We start from the raw sequence: 18,341 nt of genomic DNA on the forward strand, positions 1-18,341 counted from the left end.
CCATGTATTTATTATATTAGCATTCGAAACATTACGCTGGCGAACATTTTGGTTCGTGAGCAGCCTATTAATAAAATTAATTGGGTCTCTCGGTCCGCGTCTTCGAGACTTCATAATGAGAGTTTATGGAGATCTTTTGTAAGTCCAGAAGTAACGGTTGTATATTAATATTTTTGTCTCTTTGCTGTGAATTATAAGTTTACGGATACAAATGGTTACGAGCAATAACTTTAGTCCAGTTAACTTTGCCGATATACGTGTGACGATGAACGTTACTTAAACGTAATTAGTTTTGAATTAACACGCGACTGAAAGGTCATGCGTAAATAACGAGCGCGTTTCTTTGCGCTGTGATTCATCGGTGAAACTGATTATATCAATGGCCACAAACACTTAATTTTCTCGATTATTCACTTCACTTCACAATAAATAATAATCGAGAATCAATGTATGATGAAGAGCAAATGTTTTTTTTCAGTCAGATTTAATTAGTCGAGCGTGGACCCAAATAACAAAACGGTGGGCGCCAATCGATTGACCCCATCTCATGTGAAGATATTGAGTTTCATTAACAGTGGGGTTCTTCGGCCGCCCCCTTTGACTGACTGGGCTTATTTATTTATCAGTTGTGACACGTATGACGTAATAATAAGAGAATGTCCGCAGTGGTACTGAAAATCTAGAAGTAGCAAATATTTGGCCCGCGGACTATGTTTAGTCACGATGTGGTAAATTGGAAACTTGTCCTATTTGTCTTTTGGGGAACTGTTGATTGGGGCAACACTGTGGTGCGACATCAACAAATTATGTTAGTTAACGAAATACAAATTTTGGATTGTCTCATTATTCTTCTTAATAAACCACATTTACCACACGTTAGTAAATAATTTTAATAAGCCTTGTTCATTGCTGGATGAAGCTGTCGCGGTTTCTTAATGGGAGTGGGCTCTTTAGACTATGATTCCACTACATTAATTCAATCCAAGTTGCTACACAAATTCTTGTTTAATGTAGCATCACATATTTTCAAGATATAAGTTACGCAGCCTCCTATTGTCTATAAGTTGACGAAATTTTCATTATCCTAGTAGGTACGTGTTGGGCAATGTATTACAAAATGGTCGAGGTAGTTTTTCACATCTCATTTGAATGGGCCAAAAACTATTAGTTAATATTGTGTATAAAGGTTTAGTAAGCTATACAACGAGAGGTTAAAAGATGAAGAGATATGAATCGTTTAATAGGCAAGTGTGAACAGTGTAGCCATTGTTGAGACCATTAACAAACGAGTTTTGACACGCGAGTTGTGTTGCGAAATGTTCGACTCACGACTAAATAAATAAATGCTTATTTACATCGTTACCCAAGACGCTGATAAGTAATTTAATTAGAACGGCTTTAATTGAATATTGGACATAATAACGAGAGCAGTGTAACTATACTGTTGCAAGAAATTAATCAGTTATGATTCGCAGTCCGTCTTGCTTTGTTGCTGCTAAACTGAATAATTTGTTATTGTTGCGAAACTTATTTATGGTATGTTAACAAAGGCAATAACTTTCTTGCGAACGCAGTAATCGTGATGGAGGTTCGATATTTGTTTTTCTCGACTTTGATTGATCTTCAATTGGTGCTCTCGAAACGGTGTTCCATTCATTCGCCACTGTCCTTGGTCTTTGTGTAAAAGGTCTATTTTTCAAAACGGACGCACGCGCTTTGTGTTTATTATGTCGAGAAATAATTCAACGTGATCAAAATTAAACAAATTGTAAATCAGGTTTTATGAGATGTGCTGTATGCTTTGTACACAGTACACACCGTGACAAGCATTGCGTAAATGTTACAAATACGACTGGGAAGAGAAGTACTTATGTAGTTCCTAAGCGGTATTCGATTTGTAGCAAGAACTGGTCATACATTTTTTAGCCCAACCTTCCTTAATGAGTATAGAAACCTGCACCGCGCTCTAACTTCTATGCAAATGTATTTTCTTCTATTTTCGAAAGCAAATGTTTTGTGAGATCGCTAATGAACTCTAACAAATAAGGTTTCTTTGTGATTCATTAGTTTTTACTTTTTAACACGCGTACAAGTAACATGCGTAACTTGGGTGGTCGAATATTTTTAAGTGGTTAGAGCATAACTTAGCCACGTATTTGTAACATTTACTTTTCATTGTGATTAAGCACAGGAAGATGTACAAAAATATGTGTTCCGGTTAAAAAATATTTTCACCCAGAAGATACTGGTCTTCTGAATGTAAAATATATTTTAAGGTATAGGTGCATATATGTATATGCACGTATATGTGATAATAAATAAATACCGACATTAGTATATCATTCACTCGTACATATTGAATAGCGATAATGCAATAAATTAAGGCGTAAACACATCACAGAAAAATATTTCTGTCAAACACGGTTCTTTACAATCTTCAAAAACCGACGATACGAAATTTAATTGCGATTACTTGAAAAATTACTTACAAGCGCAAACCCAATTCGTCATACAGGAGACACACAATAAAATATTGGACACGATCCAATATCAATCTTCATGGGAATTAATAAAGAGCTTAGCACATACTACATAGTCAGGAGGCTGTGTGAAGGTTGCGCACGCGTTTTTCATCCGAACACCGGCGAGATGCGGCCAGTCGCGCGGGAAACTTCGCGGCGGACAGTCATGTTATAAGCTGTATTGAATTAAATTGTTTACGTCGATATTTACGACAATCGTCTCGAGAACGAACGCGTTGCGTGAAGTGATATTCATGTGCAGACAATAGCTAATAATGTCCGGTTAATATTTTTGTTTGTCCGTGATAAATCAAGTCTGCCCAAATGAAGATGACTGTGAATCGTATAAGGGTGGTGGTGCTTGGGAGCCCGAGGAGTGGAAAATCTGGTTTGTATTTTATCTTGTATACAGTTGCACGCAACAAGTCTGTTACAGTATTTTTCTAAGTAAATGACTTGGTTAAATCTTGATATAACTGTTGAAATAGAGCGGTTGTTGTTGGAGTCAATTACAAAATGTATATTCAAGTATTTTGTGATATTTTAGGCTGTGTAGTTGATAAGAAAATGTTCTATATAAATAGATTTATTTGGATATTAATAGCGATGAGCTTTAACAGTTCTCTTACATGTCTATGTAAGGACAAGGATTTTACAAAAGTATTATTGTTAAAGATTTAAAAACAACACAATATCGTTTTTATTTTATAGTTGTATGCACTTTATATTTTTTGTTATACTCCTGTATGATAAAAAAGCAGTTATAGTCGACTAACTGGCGCTAGTCACGTCCTGTGATAGGTTTACCTGCTCTACCGCGTGCCTCTCCTTTATTTGTATTAAATATTATCATATTACATAGAATATGGCATCCAAAATGCATATTCCTAATTGGTTTTATATAAAATATTTAGACGAGTTATTGATTAAACAGTATTAAAACTTCATGCACGCTCATTCAATCTCTTGCCTGTCATTTTTTTATCTGCGTAATTTGTATTTAATTTTTATTTTATTTGTTACGTTAAAATTATTGTTATATTTCGCAGTTTAACACTTTAATAATAACTCGAATATTCGGATAATTGTTTAATCATTATAACAAATTTTTAAAGATTTGTAAATTACATATTTAAAATATTTGAGAAATTCAATTCTCTTCCCCTTTTCAAATACAAATCTGAGAGGCCTGAATTTTAAGTCAACACCATCTAGGAAATTCATTCCGCTCCCGCTAGATTGTCACTGTCGTACTTTTTTTCAATTGTTTTCGATGTGTAGTTCGTTTGCAGATTGGAACAAATATCTGACGAGTAGGAAATTCTTCAGAGAAATATAGCCATACTAAATATAGATCATAATGGATCCGTAATAGTGTAAGAACGATTTTGACGCAAGCAGACGTGTATTATAGTATTCAAATCTACCATGAGCCAAATTACAAGGTTGTTACGGGATACTATTAATCGAAAGCATAATGTATTATTGTTTAAAAAAATATGTTTTAGTGCACTATTGTAATGATTATAACTTTGTCAATCGGTGACGTAAAATTAGCTCTTAAGCAAACAGTGCGGCACCAAGGATAGGGGCTCCGCAATCATTCCCAGAAACTATACTCTGAAGTCTGGACATAACCAGCAGAATATACTGTAAATTCAAGAGTTGCAGGACGGTTGTTCAACGGTCGATGACTAGTTTTCTTTTCCTGAAAGTGATGACACTACGTCTAAATGGAAATCGCTGTAGATAAAGGGGGATTCGGGGAAAATCTTACACGCTTCCTTCACTTCACGTTCACACTTCGAAGTCGCTACAGTTCTTCTCTATTTGTACACCGAACGGCAAAAGTAAATTATAAAATTAATGCATTTAATAATATGTAATTAAAAATAATAAAACAAGCATTTCACGATTTCTAAATTAGAGAACTTTGAACTTAACTAAATTGTAATTTCATATCTTACTATTTGTATGGTTGTTAAATATTTTCTTTGTGGTATATTTCATAAGTGGCGCTACCTTTACTACCTAATATATCAATATTAGAAAGTATATTATGTACAAATTATTATAAACCTGCATTTATTTGCCTGCTTGATTATTGCTTATTTAATTCAAACACATTTATCTTCGTTATCAGGATCGGATGGAATCTCAATGTCAGCCGCATGCAATGCCTTGTTCACTTGCATCTGATAACGCATATACGGAAACTGTTGTGTATACTTGTTACTCAATGATACGGGAGATATTTTGGATTTATATCAGTGTCCAGATGTTTATTGAATCATTACTAAAATTTCTTGTTGATAATACATTATCATTCAAAAGGTATTCAGGTACTTCGGTTTTTAATTAAGTATTATATTTGCCTCAAATCATTATGTTATTATTTTCCAAAAGTAATAAAAGTATTTTTTGTTTTGTTTAATATGTTAATATTTGAATATTGTCTGCGTGTTGATCATCACATTGGGCATTCCATTCCTTCCCCACCAATTACGAGTTTAGGTATAGTTACGCTGGCCTTATGCCAAAACTATTAAAATTGATCATTCATAAATGTTTTGAAAATTAAAACGTTAAAAGGCCATTACACCGAAATTAAGTTATAATATTTAAAATGCTAAACTCTTGATACCATTAGCGAAGATCACGGCGAATTAAGATTTCATTACATTTGTGACGGCCATTAAACGATACGTTACAACGCCTTTTGCCACGGTGTGGAACAGGAATTGGAGCTCAAATATTTCGTTTTATAAAATTATGTGTTACGTGGTGATATACATGTGTAGAGCAACGACCTCGACGGCATCGGCGTTAATGCTTGATCGGACGTTTAAGAGTTACACAACGTAGTCTGGTGGCGCCAGCCGGCGGCCGTCGGGAAATCGCGCCGCTGACCCAGCAGCCGAGTCGCCGACGACTGGTTGTAATTGTACCGCCCTAATTGTCGGCCGGCTGACGGCTGACGGACTGCGCGCCCACTCTACCAATGCGTTTGCAATTCATTATTCGCAGGGCTGACGGGCAAAATTGTTTTTAAAGTAGATCCTGTCCGCCGACGGCTCCGGGCTCTCGACTCGCAATAGTAACCGACTAACATCGTTCGATATCAGGACCTCATCTGTGTGTCGCCACGTCATTTTGAACTGGTTCCTCCCTTTTAAGGACTTGTTCGTTCGCAAGTAATAATCGATTCCGTTATACTGGTAGTTCATTATCGCCGCCGCCGTTCCCCCATACTTATCTCGCCACGCAAAATCTAGGTCACATTACAGCGCCGTGCTTCACAAAATATGATAGCTATGTATCTTTTTGCAGTGCGATTATCCCGGAAAATGTAACGGAAGTCTTCACCACAATAATTATCTTTCGGAGATAAAGTATTTAATGCATTGTGTCTGAATACGTAACATCTCTCCAGACACGTACTGTGTTCAGAGTGTATTGAACTTTAATCATTTTGAGTAAGTAGGTTTTTTATTGTAAAACTGGAAGATGAGCGTGCTCGTAAAATTGTATCGTGTGTATTTTTTGTCCGGGATTCTTCAAACTTACCAAAATGCGATGGTAATGACCATCTCTCCGTTGACAACCGCCGCCTTCGGAAACGCTTTAGATGCACATTCCAGTATATTTTTTCGGCATCACGAACTGTAATGAAGTGCGGGAGAAACGTCATTGCATTAAGATCACGGATCCCATTGCAGTTGTTAAGTATGCCGATTCATCTTTCTAAATATTCAATTATTATCTCACCCCGATGCCAAGTGCAAGGATGGAGCATTTTTGTATTTTTGATTATCCTAACCACGCGGTCGGTTTGACACATGATGGATGATACCGGTAATCTATTAATTACCAGATAGATTCCTTACGATACAGCGTCCATTGTTTCTGTCGATAACGTACCATCTATCAACCTACGTGGTGCCATGTTGTTTGATCTGTGTAATTTGTCATATTATATGCTTCGGTGATTATAAAATTTTGTTATTGTTTCTCTGGAATCGTCAATGCGGGAACATATTGGGTTAAACTTTCTATTGTGTATTCTTTAATTATAATGTCAATAGTACAACGTTACGTTTGATTTATGTCATACTGAATTTTATTTCCATGTTTTTATTTTCTTTATGTACATCAGATATTTGATGTTTTATGTTGTTAAACGGTTATAGCGATGTTTACTTTTCGACATATTAAAGAAATCATAAAAAAGTTACACGTCATATAAACGAGACGACGTACAGTGTTAAGAAACATCAAATTATAAAACTTACGAACGAATCCGATAGATATTAAATAGTATAGAAAACAATTTATATAAAAATATAGATATGTACTTACATAAAATATCTAATACTTCGGAGCCTTCGATGGGTTTAGAGCATTATATAAAGATCTGATTATTTTAATTAATTACCTACAACTTTAAGAATCTGAAGGAACATTTATGAGTTCAGTTAAACGGTCAGGTATAAGTTTAAGCTTCAGGATATAAATATGGTAGAGCCGGGGTAAAGTCCCTTCGCGTTAAGTATGCTCTCATATGCTTGTGCTTGTAGAGATGCTAAGGAATCCTTTACTCATCAGTGTGCGTCAGTCCTTACCCAATCTTGCTTTAAAAATATTGTGTAGTATTTAAGAGATTTTTGCTTTAAAAATGTATAGGTTGACGCTGAAACCAGACGCTTTTTTATCGGAATAACCTGAGTTCGACTCTGTATTATTCGATCGTAAAGTTCACGTAATCGAAGCTGGGAGCTTAATTAAATAGTCTACTTATTGTTATATCTTATGACTAAACAATGGAGCAGGTGTGATTTGTGAAGGATTAAGTTTCGCCTAGTGGCAATTATTTAACGGTCGGTCAGCATGCGTAGACAGATGTGAATATTTGTATGATGTACTTAATAGCATCTGCCATTAAGAGCACCATATGTCGTACAAAGGTCGAGTTTGGTTTAATAAGTTTCGCGTCACATTCATTTAATTTGCTTTAATACTTGAAAGCACTTATTCCTAATTACAGAAATGCAAATAAAACACGGATGAAAGTAAATCCTTTCCTATGGTCATTGTTTTATCTCGATATTTACGATGATGTAGAAGATCTATTAGTTTAATTAACTTGTCGGATGGCTGTGGCTATAAATTTGCTAATGCAGGATAATTAATTTAAATGAAATATATCTATTTTGTTTCATTTACATTTGATCAGATGAAATTTTATGACGTTATGATAATATACGTAACTGGAGCGTGGAGAAAGTAATGCGTTTTATACTTATTGCACATGGAAAAAATCGAAAGGAATATGACTGTGAGGAATTTCGTATGAGTTTAATGGACCCGTGTTTTGTAACAATGCGTCTGGCGTAGAGAAAACGATATCCTTTTCATACACTTCCGTGATGCGATGTCGGTTCAATTAGTACCTACTATTATTGTTATGTTTTTTGTTAATATATCATATTTGTTATTATGTCTTCATTTCTAGATGCTTATATACTTATAAGTAAAGCAGAAAGAAATTGTACCGCGATCAAAATTATAAACATAATATTATCGAGTTAAACAATTTGTGCAGTTATATAATGTTTGAAGTAAAGCGAAAAAATACTTCGGGAAAAGCAGTTTTAATTCTTAATTCCTATTTACATAATGGAGCAGTGGATTAGACCATACGTACACGCAGCCAATTTTGTACCGTCGCCCCGCTGCGGACTAGAATGCGTGCGGAATGCATGCCAAGTCCATTGTCATGCGTCGGCGTGCTGCAGTTGCATAAAGCCATTGTGGAAATGTGGTCGACAGTTGTGTAACCACCGGTCAAAACCCAAGTAGAACTCATGGTTTTGGTATACTAGGCAAACTAAAGTTTTCTATTAATTTCAATTCCAATTTTTGTATTTAAGTTACTGTGTAACAATCCGACCAAAATCACTGATTTAGGACTTTGGATGATTAGAAACTGACTTAAAAAAATGAGGAAAATATTGACACTGGTGTCTGTTATGCATAAAAAATATATCACGACTATATGGATGTTCTAGAAACTATGTTGAGCAAGTCAAACTTCGATATGATTATAAACATTCGACTCAAGAATTTATTAGCAAGATTATGTAAGTCATAAAGGACTATTAATGTGGCGGATTTAAATTCGTTTCATCATAAAATATAACGTCTGCGCCATCTCTGAGATATGAAAGATATTCGCAAACATCAAAAAATATTAAACACAATACAATTCGTCATACACTATAAAATATTGATGAAATGCAAGATGAATATATCAATCATAATATGAAAGTGAATTTGTGTAGTCGTAGTTTATTTTGATCGCATACACGTTTACATTGTAAAGAATAGAAACTCCCATGATGATTACACATCAAAAGGCGAAGTACGAGCGTAATTCCGAGGCGTCCGGAGCGGCGACCCCTCGACAAGCAATCAGCTTTTTGAATAGGCTCACTAGCTCCTTTTGATGGGCTGGCAGGATTCTCCACACTTCATTTTGTCGGTAGCCTGTTGCCGAGCGCTGTCTATTCATGGTTCTTGCCTTGTCATTGTCGATGATAACTGTTTGTATTGTGTACAAGTACAACCCTTTAAATCAAAATTCCAGAAGTGAAAACACTAATCAATGCTCGTCTAGAAAGTTGGGAGTGATGACCTCTTAATTGTTGACGATGCCTCACACCATTTTTTTTGTGGGTACAAACATATTCATGTGTTTTCTTTTGTTGCAGCGGTGGTCGTACGATATCTCACCAAGCGGTACATCGGGGAGTATAGTTCGACTGGAGGTAAGTTTGTAAAAAATAAAATTTATTATCATTTTTTAAATCTTTTCATCGGTTTTCAACGCTTAATATTTGCGTTGACGATAATTAAGTAAATTTGCGAGTAAACGACATCCATATGACGCCATTACGATTAACTTGTATACATTACGTTCTCTGCAAGTTTTTGTCTACTTATTTAATTGAAATGTCTCCTTCCTTCCGACCTTATAAGTGTTGGCTTTTGCGTCACACTGGTGTCTCATTTTGTTCGGTATCAATACATTCAATTATAATTGAGGATATTAATTTCGACATTCACCAGGTGGATTATGACGTTAAAATGTAGATAAATTGTATGCAGTCAGTAGTTTTATGTATCGAATGAAAAATAATTTCTCCAGGTTGAATGACTTGATGACAGTTGATTGTGTAAGTCATTTCGCGACTGTTTTATAGTACTACAGTATTGTGATGTAAGTAGTTTAAATCAAAGTGTTAAACCATAATGCTGTTGTTGCAGATTTCCTTTATCAGCACAGAGTAGCGTTCGACGGAGCCGTTTCAGAGGTTGAAATATTAGATACATCTAATTGCGCGGTAAGACACTATAGTAACAATGTAGCTTTAATGGAAACATCGAGAGCTTATCGTTTGTCACTTATAAGAGAGTGGTTGTCTATAAAGTAAAGGCTTCAATAAAGGCGTCGGTAAATGGAGCGATAGACGTGGCTTAAGTTAATTTAGCGGTAAACAATAGAGATGTTAATCTGCGCTGGGCCGGGCCGCAGTGGCCGCGGCCCGTGGTGGCGGCCGCTGATGCCCGCCGTACAATTTAATTAGACAAAGTTTATGTGCCTTGTATCGGCTTATCACGGCGATCGTTACCGCCGCGTCCGTCTGCCTCTCGGCGAAATCCTACGTTCAAACCTACGCCAACTCCACTGGATCTTGTTACATAAATCCCCTGTCTATTGTTACGTAGGACGGCACTAATTCTAAAAGCACGTTTCTTATTTTGTCTAAACAACGAAGGTGGTTTATTAAACGTACCGATAACGGAACTAAAAGAACAAAACAGTTTCGATGTTTCATATTGCGCAATCGGCAATTTTATTCGTTGCAGCGACTGGCCCCGATACGGGATTCCATCCAGTGTAACTTGTGTTGTGACTTCATTATATCGAAGTTCACTGACTTTATTTTTTCGAATTTCTCTTTGGCGTATTTTTATATTAACGGATTTTTGGTTCAATTATTTTAAGCATGGGGTGTGTGGGTTTAGTTAAAGTGTATTTTTTATCGATGAATATAATTTCAGATACGTGGTTGTTTGGCGGAGCACGTGCGATGGGGCGACGCGTTTGCCGTGGTGTATTCGGTGTGTGAACGTCGTTCGTTTTTGGCGGCTGCGGAACTGTTATCGCTTCTGGAACGGACTCGGCTCCCGGGATGTGCCGCTATCACTCTCTTGGGGAACAAACGAGACCTCGAACACGCGAGGTACGTTTTGATGTTAAGTATTTATCGTATATTTTACTGATTACTCAACATATTGATTAAAAATATAATATAAAAACTAGATTTTTTAAAATGGTAGGTACTTAAAATTAAATTAACAGACAAATAAGTTATAGCTATAAAATAAATATTGAATAGCCTGTTTAAATATATAAGTCATTTATTTTCTTGTAAGTACAATAGTTATGATATTTTCCAACAATATGTAATAAGCGGAAGCCTTTCATCTACGCCAGATACATTCGTAAGACTTTAATATGTTTATGTCCCTTAGGGAGGTCCACGCAGAGGAGGGCCAAGAGCTGTCACTGCGGTTCGGGTGCCAGTTCTACGAAGTGTCCGCGGCGGAGTCATGCGCGGGCGCAGCGCTTGCGTTCCACGCGCTGCTGCGGGAGGCGCGCGCGCTCGCTCTTTTGTTGCCTACGCCAAGGCGCAAGCTTGCCGCTTATTCTGTCTCTAAGGTATATTTTGTAAGCATCGTGGTATATTTTATATAATATGTTATATAGGGGACTAACACTTTTCTTAATGGTACCAATATTGAGTATTTTAAAAATATTTTTAGTACCAACATGAAATATAACTCTTTTTAAGTTTTAATTGCTGATACACTGGTGTTAAATTATTACCACCTCCCTTGAACACCCACAGTGCAGTACAGTACGCCTTCCAATTTTCCAATGCAATTCTTTGAAAAAATTAATACGGCATAATTAATGTATGCATGTAAACATTTTGGAGAAATTATCGAACGTTTTGTAATAATTATTTAACATTTAAAATTTGTTTGCAGGTAATCGGTACGATATTCGGAAAGAACAGCAAAAGTGTGCGGAAAAAACGGCCGTCCCTTAGCATTTAAGTATTTGTAATTTATTATAGATTTAGTTATACATCCACCAGACTGCTTTGTACATAATATTATTAATAATTAGTATAAGACAAATCTCTATCTTCGAAGATAGATTTAAGCGTTTTTTGTTTATTGTACAGAAACACGAAATTATAAACGATAAATGTGGAAATGATATTTGCTGCCATAAATTGTTTGTAAATAAGGAAAATATTTTATTATATTTTTATCTTTTTATGTAAACCTCGCATTAGGCTTACGGCGAATGGCGCCTATCGATAAATATTGTAAATAAAAATTAAATAATCATATATTGTATAGGATTCATAAACTTATCAAAGTGAGGTTTGTAGCTTTTAAAGTATAATAAAGTTTTATACTTCAATATAAATTGTAGTTTTATTACTAGTTTAAAGTGCGATGCACAATAAATTCAATTTTATCGTATTTGGCCACTTATGTCGAAACGAAACCATACAACGAAGTACGAAGAGTAGACGGAAGTACCCATTACTATAACCATTTATTTACTACTGCTAAAATATAATGGATATACATAATACAGGCGTGTTTAAAAAGGTCTTTTATGTTACAGTAATGTGGCAATCACTTTTATGTGTTTCTAATTTATGAGTTGACGGCAAAACTCTTACCCCCTTATTCATAGACGTTTTTTATCTAACGATCGAGTAAGGCTGTGATAACAAGTCTGTTTCTCAGTGCTGACGGCATGGCAGTCTTCGCAGTGCGTAGACGTAGGGCCGTTGTGATTGGCTAATATTGAAATACAACAATAATAACCAATCACAACGGCCCTATGTCTATTTCTCAGTGCCGTTGGGCACTGAGAAACAGGCTTGTTATCACAGCTTTACTTCGTCCTTAGATAAAAAACGTTTATGAATAAGGGGGTTATTCTTTATTGCAAAAAAGAGCCACATTTATTGCCAACATCTAACTTGGACTTTGTATAAGTAATAGTAATTTATATATTTCTTTTTATCGTGATGGCTATTCTAAATCTTAACTAACTCTTTGTTTTTTCCGACTCCGTCTCTTTATTTCCCGTTTTATTTACTATGTGCCTAATAATAAGAAAGTAAGTCATGATCATTCGCTTCCAATAATTATTAAAAGAATAGAGATGGTCTCAAAGAAAAGGGGCAGTTTGTTTGAGCTTTCTAAATCCTATTCATAAACGCGATGATAAGTCTAGAACAGCAAGTTCTTGCAGCAATATATTGTGCAAAAACTTCCAGACGCGTTGACACTAGCGGCAATATTTCAATAGTTCTATACACATGCCGCAATTCTTGCAAAGTTCAAAATTTGTAGAATTCAATTTACTGTATTGTTATATGGATTGGATAACCCGACTTCATGTTTTCACACTAATCTAAACCTCATTTAACAGCAAGATGTCATGTCATAATGTTTTCTTGTGTTTACGCGAATATTAGACATTAAAATTAAACTATTTTTCGGATTTTATCGCGGATTTTATTTGTTTTATGTAAGAGTGAAGTAGCACCCACCAGTCGAGCCGGCTTATTCTTGTTATAAATACTTATATATACAGCGTGGCTCTAATTTTTTTAGAGAGATGATTAAATTGATACGTTATCGTTTCACCGACCGTGTGTCTATTTAGGAGTTTAGTCCAACTGGGTTAAATCATGAGGTCTTCGTATTCGGAGTTAGGAAATATACTACAATATTGTCTTTTAAAGCTATGTAAATCGAAGAAAAACTAATCTGGATTCAGAACCGTCTTACAACCGTTGCAAGCATGTCACGGTTGTGTTCACGTTCAAAACACGGCAAAATAACACGACTATAAATGTAAAACCGCGTTAACTCCACGTTTTCTGGCACAATTTCCAACGGTTTGAAAGTTTACTATTTCACGAAAGTTCCAATAAAGATAAATGCTATTTACGGCGAAACATAAAATCAAGACCACACATCTATTTCACACTATACATGGCAGAAGTAACCAACTTGTAGCTTATTGGCACGTTTACACTACCTTAATTCCTAGCTTTTTAAAAGGCTTAGGCGCAGTACACACTGACAATGTCGATTGTATTTTGTGTCTTTGAAACATTGTTATATATTTTTTTACAATTTAAAGACAAAATTTACAAAAATATATCTATATATATATATATAAAAATGAATACCTATTTCCTTTGGTCACGCTATCACGCGTGAACGGCTGGACCGACTTCACTTTTTTGTTGTTGTGTTTGTTGTCTGCAGGAGAAGGTTCTTATGAAAGAAAAAATTCAAAAAATTGCACGAAAAATTAGAAAATTTAAGAAAACTTAAGGTGGTAGCTCAAGGTCCATTTTCATACATTTTGTTTCGGCTTTAATCTGGGTAACTAAACAAGTATTGGCAAGTAAAGAATTTAAATTCACGTCTAGTTAGTGATTAGTTCTCGCAGTTGAAGAAAAACGTAAAAATAATTAATAATCATGGATATTTCTGCCTTTAAAATTTCGTCATATTAAATTTTAAAGGCCGAAATATCCATGATTATTAATTATTTTTACATTTTTCTTTCAACTGCGAGAACTAATCACTAACGAGACGTGAATTTAAATTCTTTACTTGCCAATACTTGTTTAGTTACCCAGATTAAAGCCGAAACAAAATGTATGAAAATGGACCTTGAGCTACCACCTTAACGACATTATTAATTTTACATAACTGTCAGTGGTTTGAAATAACTGTCAGCGATCGACAAAATGCGCGCATGCATACATAGTTAAGACAGGACAACGTCTGTCGGGTAAACTAGTAAATAATATTCTTTTGTTTTTTTATTAGTATATTGACAACCGCAAGGAAAACATTGTTAGTCATTCTCTCCAAACAGTAAAATTTACTGTTTGGTTATACTTGTTTATTAGACAATAACTTTACGTACGATTTTACAGAACCTTCCGGAACTCTATCTTCTAGTAATTTCTTTACACACATATTCCACTCAATTAACAATAAAATACACTATAACAATTAAACAAAGACTTTTATTACTGGAACAAATATATACCTATACACGAAATAGAACGTAAAGAGAGACTAAAGTAAAAACAAAATGGAATAATGAGACTTTTTTTTTACAGGCACCGTAAAGTGACCCCACTGTACCTAATGGTAAGTGTAGTGGGGTCAAATAGAAAGTCGACTAACGAGAGCTGATTACCCCTCGACAGTCGACACAATTATGCCGGCTTGTTGGACCCGGATGTACACAGATCACGGAACGCAATACACTTACGCGGGCCACTGTGGCGGGTTTTAACAACTTGTGTACGATGGTCGCTATCCGGGCTGATATAAAATATACCCTACCATCAGCAAAAGGCTTCAAGGCTTCTTATTTAGCCTTAAGCTATAGTTCGATCTTAGCTGATCCATTACAAATGGGTAGCGTGTATCATGCCTTAAATAATTAAGAAAGAAGCTTTAATTTAACACCACATCCTTAGAAAGTGTAAAAGATTTAGCAAAATTTTCTCTTAGCTGTTTTGTTTATCTTATATCGTAGCAATAAAACTTAAGTACACATTTATGTAACAAACACTAACAATGTAGGAAAACACCGTAAGTATTCACACATCATTAGAACGTAATTGTTACATGTGATTTGCGTTAGTACTGTGGGGAATGGCTTTTAGCTCGTTTGTAGTCTGTTGTTGATTCGGAACTTAGAAAAGGGATCGTATAAACTGCATTGTAGACTGTGGTAGAGTTATAAGAATTAGAAGACCGTGTGTTATTACACGCCTTCGCTGAGCGCCACAACGTTCGATTTTCCTCGCTTAAACATTTAATTTGTGCGTATGTAATAAACAAAAACAATTTAAAAACTATTACACATGTTGTCTGCGTCTCCGACCGCGTCGAAGATCTTGGTTGGAATAAAAGTATTACCTTGTAACTTTTTAAGAATAAACAGTATATGGTTTCCGCGTTTACTTTAAACATCTTAATATCTAAAAAAACTTTCGCAATACTAAAAAGAAGTAAGATCATCCTTGTTGCGGATAGCGGCAATACGTATAGACGTACACTGTCTCTATAGAGACCAAACTCAAAACTAATGGTGTATTGTTGAAAGTTAGAACTTATTTTGTTACCTCCCATCATGCTAAATTCTGCCTATATGATAACTGTAGCAAACATGTATAGGTTGACCATCTATTACATCAGGATGGCCATTAGCCACGTGTGCCGAGGAAATCGATACGCGTAACGTGATTACTTTAATATAGACTTTATTGTCTATTTATGGATAACGGTGCGATGATGGGTATTTGCTTACAATACTGAAGATTATAATATGTAATTTGGATCGCTTTTGCTTTGCAGTAACAGGAAGCTATAATGAAGTGTTGATTGTGTGGTGATCAGTGCTAGCTCTATTTTTTATTTATATAAATTATGTGAATATTTTTTTACTGTCGCTTCCTCGATCTAATGGTCATGTATATGGATTATAAACCGAGAAGATTTGGATTTGTAACTCAGGTAAGGCAACAATGTGTGAGTAACAACATGTGTGAGTAACAACTTAAGTACACTGTATTACCTAGTGAGGGTTATCGTCATAAAAGGAAGTCAAATGATTTTTCTAATATGTTTGAAAAAGGGGTTGGGTCAATACTGGTGAATATAAGGGCACATGGACGAAGATGATCATTAATTTAATTAAGTATAATGTGAACCTAACCGTGGATTGCAATAATGAATTATTCAACTCGTAGTTGTTTGGACCTCTATTTATTGATATTAATATATTAAGGAATAGTTTTTAAACATTTTTAAAACTCTAATTATATAACTTCACATTAAGTCAGGTTACCCTAATATCGTTCAAAAATTGAATCCCCAGAGTACCAACGTATTATTTTTTTTAACAACTCGCTTAATCGACTGATTTATAAGTACAATGATTCTTGGTAAAACCCGTAATAAAGGTGTGTACATATAGACGTGATAGCTCTAAAAACGACTTGAATGTGCGTTATTCAGATTGTGGAACAATACTGCAACTGCGCGTTTGCATTGTACATAATGTGGCACTGTCGCCTATAGAATTGAAGTATACTGCCTGCGTGCAGTGACAGTAACATAATAGATAAATTTTAGTTTCACAACTTCAAGATATATTCGATACTTCAATTCTAGATTATCTAGACGCACCCTAACAACATCAATTAGTTTCAATTTTGCTCATACGGTTGATTGGTGGTCTGCCAAATGTTATGAGTGAAATTGTTTATGTATACGAAAATATTTAGAGATATGTAAGGATTTTCCAGTTCATTAAAGATAATATTGATATCCATAAATAACAGTAAACTTGCATCATTTACTCAGAATTCAATTTCCCAGGTTGACGTCCAATATATGCTGATCATAAATAAGGCAAATAATTTTTAAACTTGCGTGAATAAATATGAAGCGACCTCACATTCAATTGCGTGAAGGGTATGTGGAAGAAGAAGAAGATTAAACAGTCAATACCAATATGGCCAGCCAATACGAACTAGGATTTCGTATTACGCCATGTAAAGACCAACAGTAAATATGCAAACTAAGATTCCAAATTTTCTTATTTTAATTTTTAAATAATATGAAACATTTGTTTTTAATTATGCGTGCATTTAATTTCACCGTAGTAGATTTCCCGGAACGTATTAATCGGGCGGGTCAACAAATTGCCGGAGAGAGTTCCGCGGCCTTGCATGTCACGGCGCCCCCGCGGCCCGCCCCGTGTCCGATTCCACGATAACGTCTAAGACAGGAACCGTAGGCAACTCGAGCCGGCTACATGTGAAAGCAACAAGTGCAAATTCCAAGGTCTTGGAGAAATTACGCATCGGAATCCGCCACGAAACGTCGTGGGACGTGACGCGAACGCGTTTCGACAATATGCTCCAGATCGGCCGGCCGGAAATAACCGCTTAGATGTTTAGCTCCCGATAACGCGATCAAGTTCAAGTGCACGTCGATAAATAAATACGTTACAGTTTATACGGCAGACAGATTAGAAATGAATGGTAGCACGAGCGATAAATAATTGGTAAGCGCGGCTGTTACGCAATACGCAATAAAACGTTCCCTTGGCTGTTCCGCGCTGCCATTAAATCTAGTACGTAGTGTGCAGCTACAGGTGTACGCGACGGTACGACGGCACGGCCGATGAGGAGATATGACCAATAAATCGGATTCCTAGATCGCATTTGTGGCGCCAACGTTCTGCTTGGTGCACGAACTAGAGAGGAGACGAGGGTATGATCGTTATCTGTTCTACATCACAGATGCCAGCCGCTAGCGCGCGATGCCCGGCGCGGCGCGGCGCGGCGGATTGCGCAGGAACCACGCTTAATATGATTAACTACGAGTACATTTATTTTTATTTTGAGCCTTTCACACAGGATGTGTGCATATTTAATTATGAGTGTGTAAAGCATTTGACTTGTTTTTTCATTTGTGACATGAACTTTAAAAAGTTTAACAAATACAAGACCATCAATTATTTAAATTGAACTTTTATATGAATTGATAAACGGATCTTGCAAATATACCGAGATATAAAATATAGTATCGCATAAATACTTTTAA

The 18,341-nt window shown here is 35.7% G+C and overlaps 1 protein-coding gene across 2 annotated transcripts; it reads left to right on the forward strand.

The window, feature by feature from the left end:
• The first annotated feature begins 2,642 nt into the window (after positions 1–2,642).
• Positions 2,643–12,090, forward strand: LOC115456434 (ras-related and estrogen-regulated growth inhibitor-like protein). Of its 2 annotated transcripts, none has more exons than XM_030185510.2 (6): positions 2,643–2,910; positions 9,293–9,349; positions 9,849–9,925; positions 10,647–10,828; positions 11,121–11,316; positions 11,640–12,090. In XM_030185510.2, exons 1-6 carry the CDS (start codon positions 2,847–2,849, stop codon positions 11,706–11,708), a joined length of 645 nt encoding a protein of 214 aa, XP_030041370.1. In that variant the 5' UTR covers positions 2,643–2,846; the 3' UTR covers positions 11,709–12,090. The 2 variants fall into 2 exon arrangements, with proteins under 2 accessions (XP_030041370.1, XP_030041371.1); XM_030185511.2 differs by having other exon boundaries at positions 2,646–2,910; positions 11,121–11,307.
• Positions 12,091–18,341: the final 6,251 nt, after the last annotated feature.

Source organism: Manduca sexta, chromosome 20, assembly GCF_014839805.1.
Source record: "Manduca sexta isolate Smith_Timp_Sample1 chromosome 20, JHU_Msex_v1.0, whole genome shotgun sequence".
NCBI lineage: Eukaryota > Metazoa > Arthropoda > Insecta > Lepidoptera > Sphingidae > Manduca > Manduca sexta.

What these genes read in the sequence shown, in the direction of transcription:
- LOC115456434 (XM_030185510.2), top strand. Translation starts at nt 2,847, where the DNA reads ATGAAGATGACTGTGAATCGTATAAGGGTGGTGGTGCTTGGGAGCCCG. An exon ending in TAGATACATCTAATTGCGCG is followed by an intron (nt 9,926 to 10,646) that starts GTAAGACACTAT and finishes ATATAATTTCAG; the next exon opens with ATACGTGGTTGTTTGGCGGA. An exon ending in CTGTCTCTAAGGTATATTTT is followed by an intron (nt 11,317 to 11,639) that starts GTAAGCATCGTG and finishes ATTTGTTTGCAG; the next exon opens with GTAATCGGTACGATATTCGG.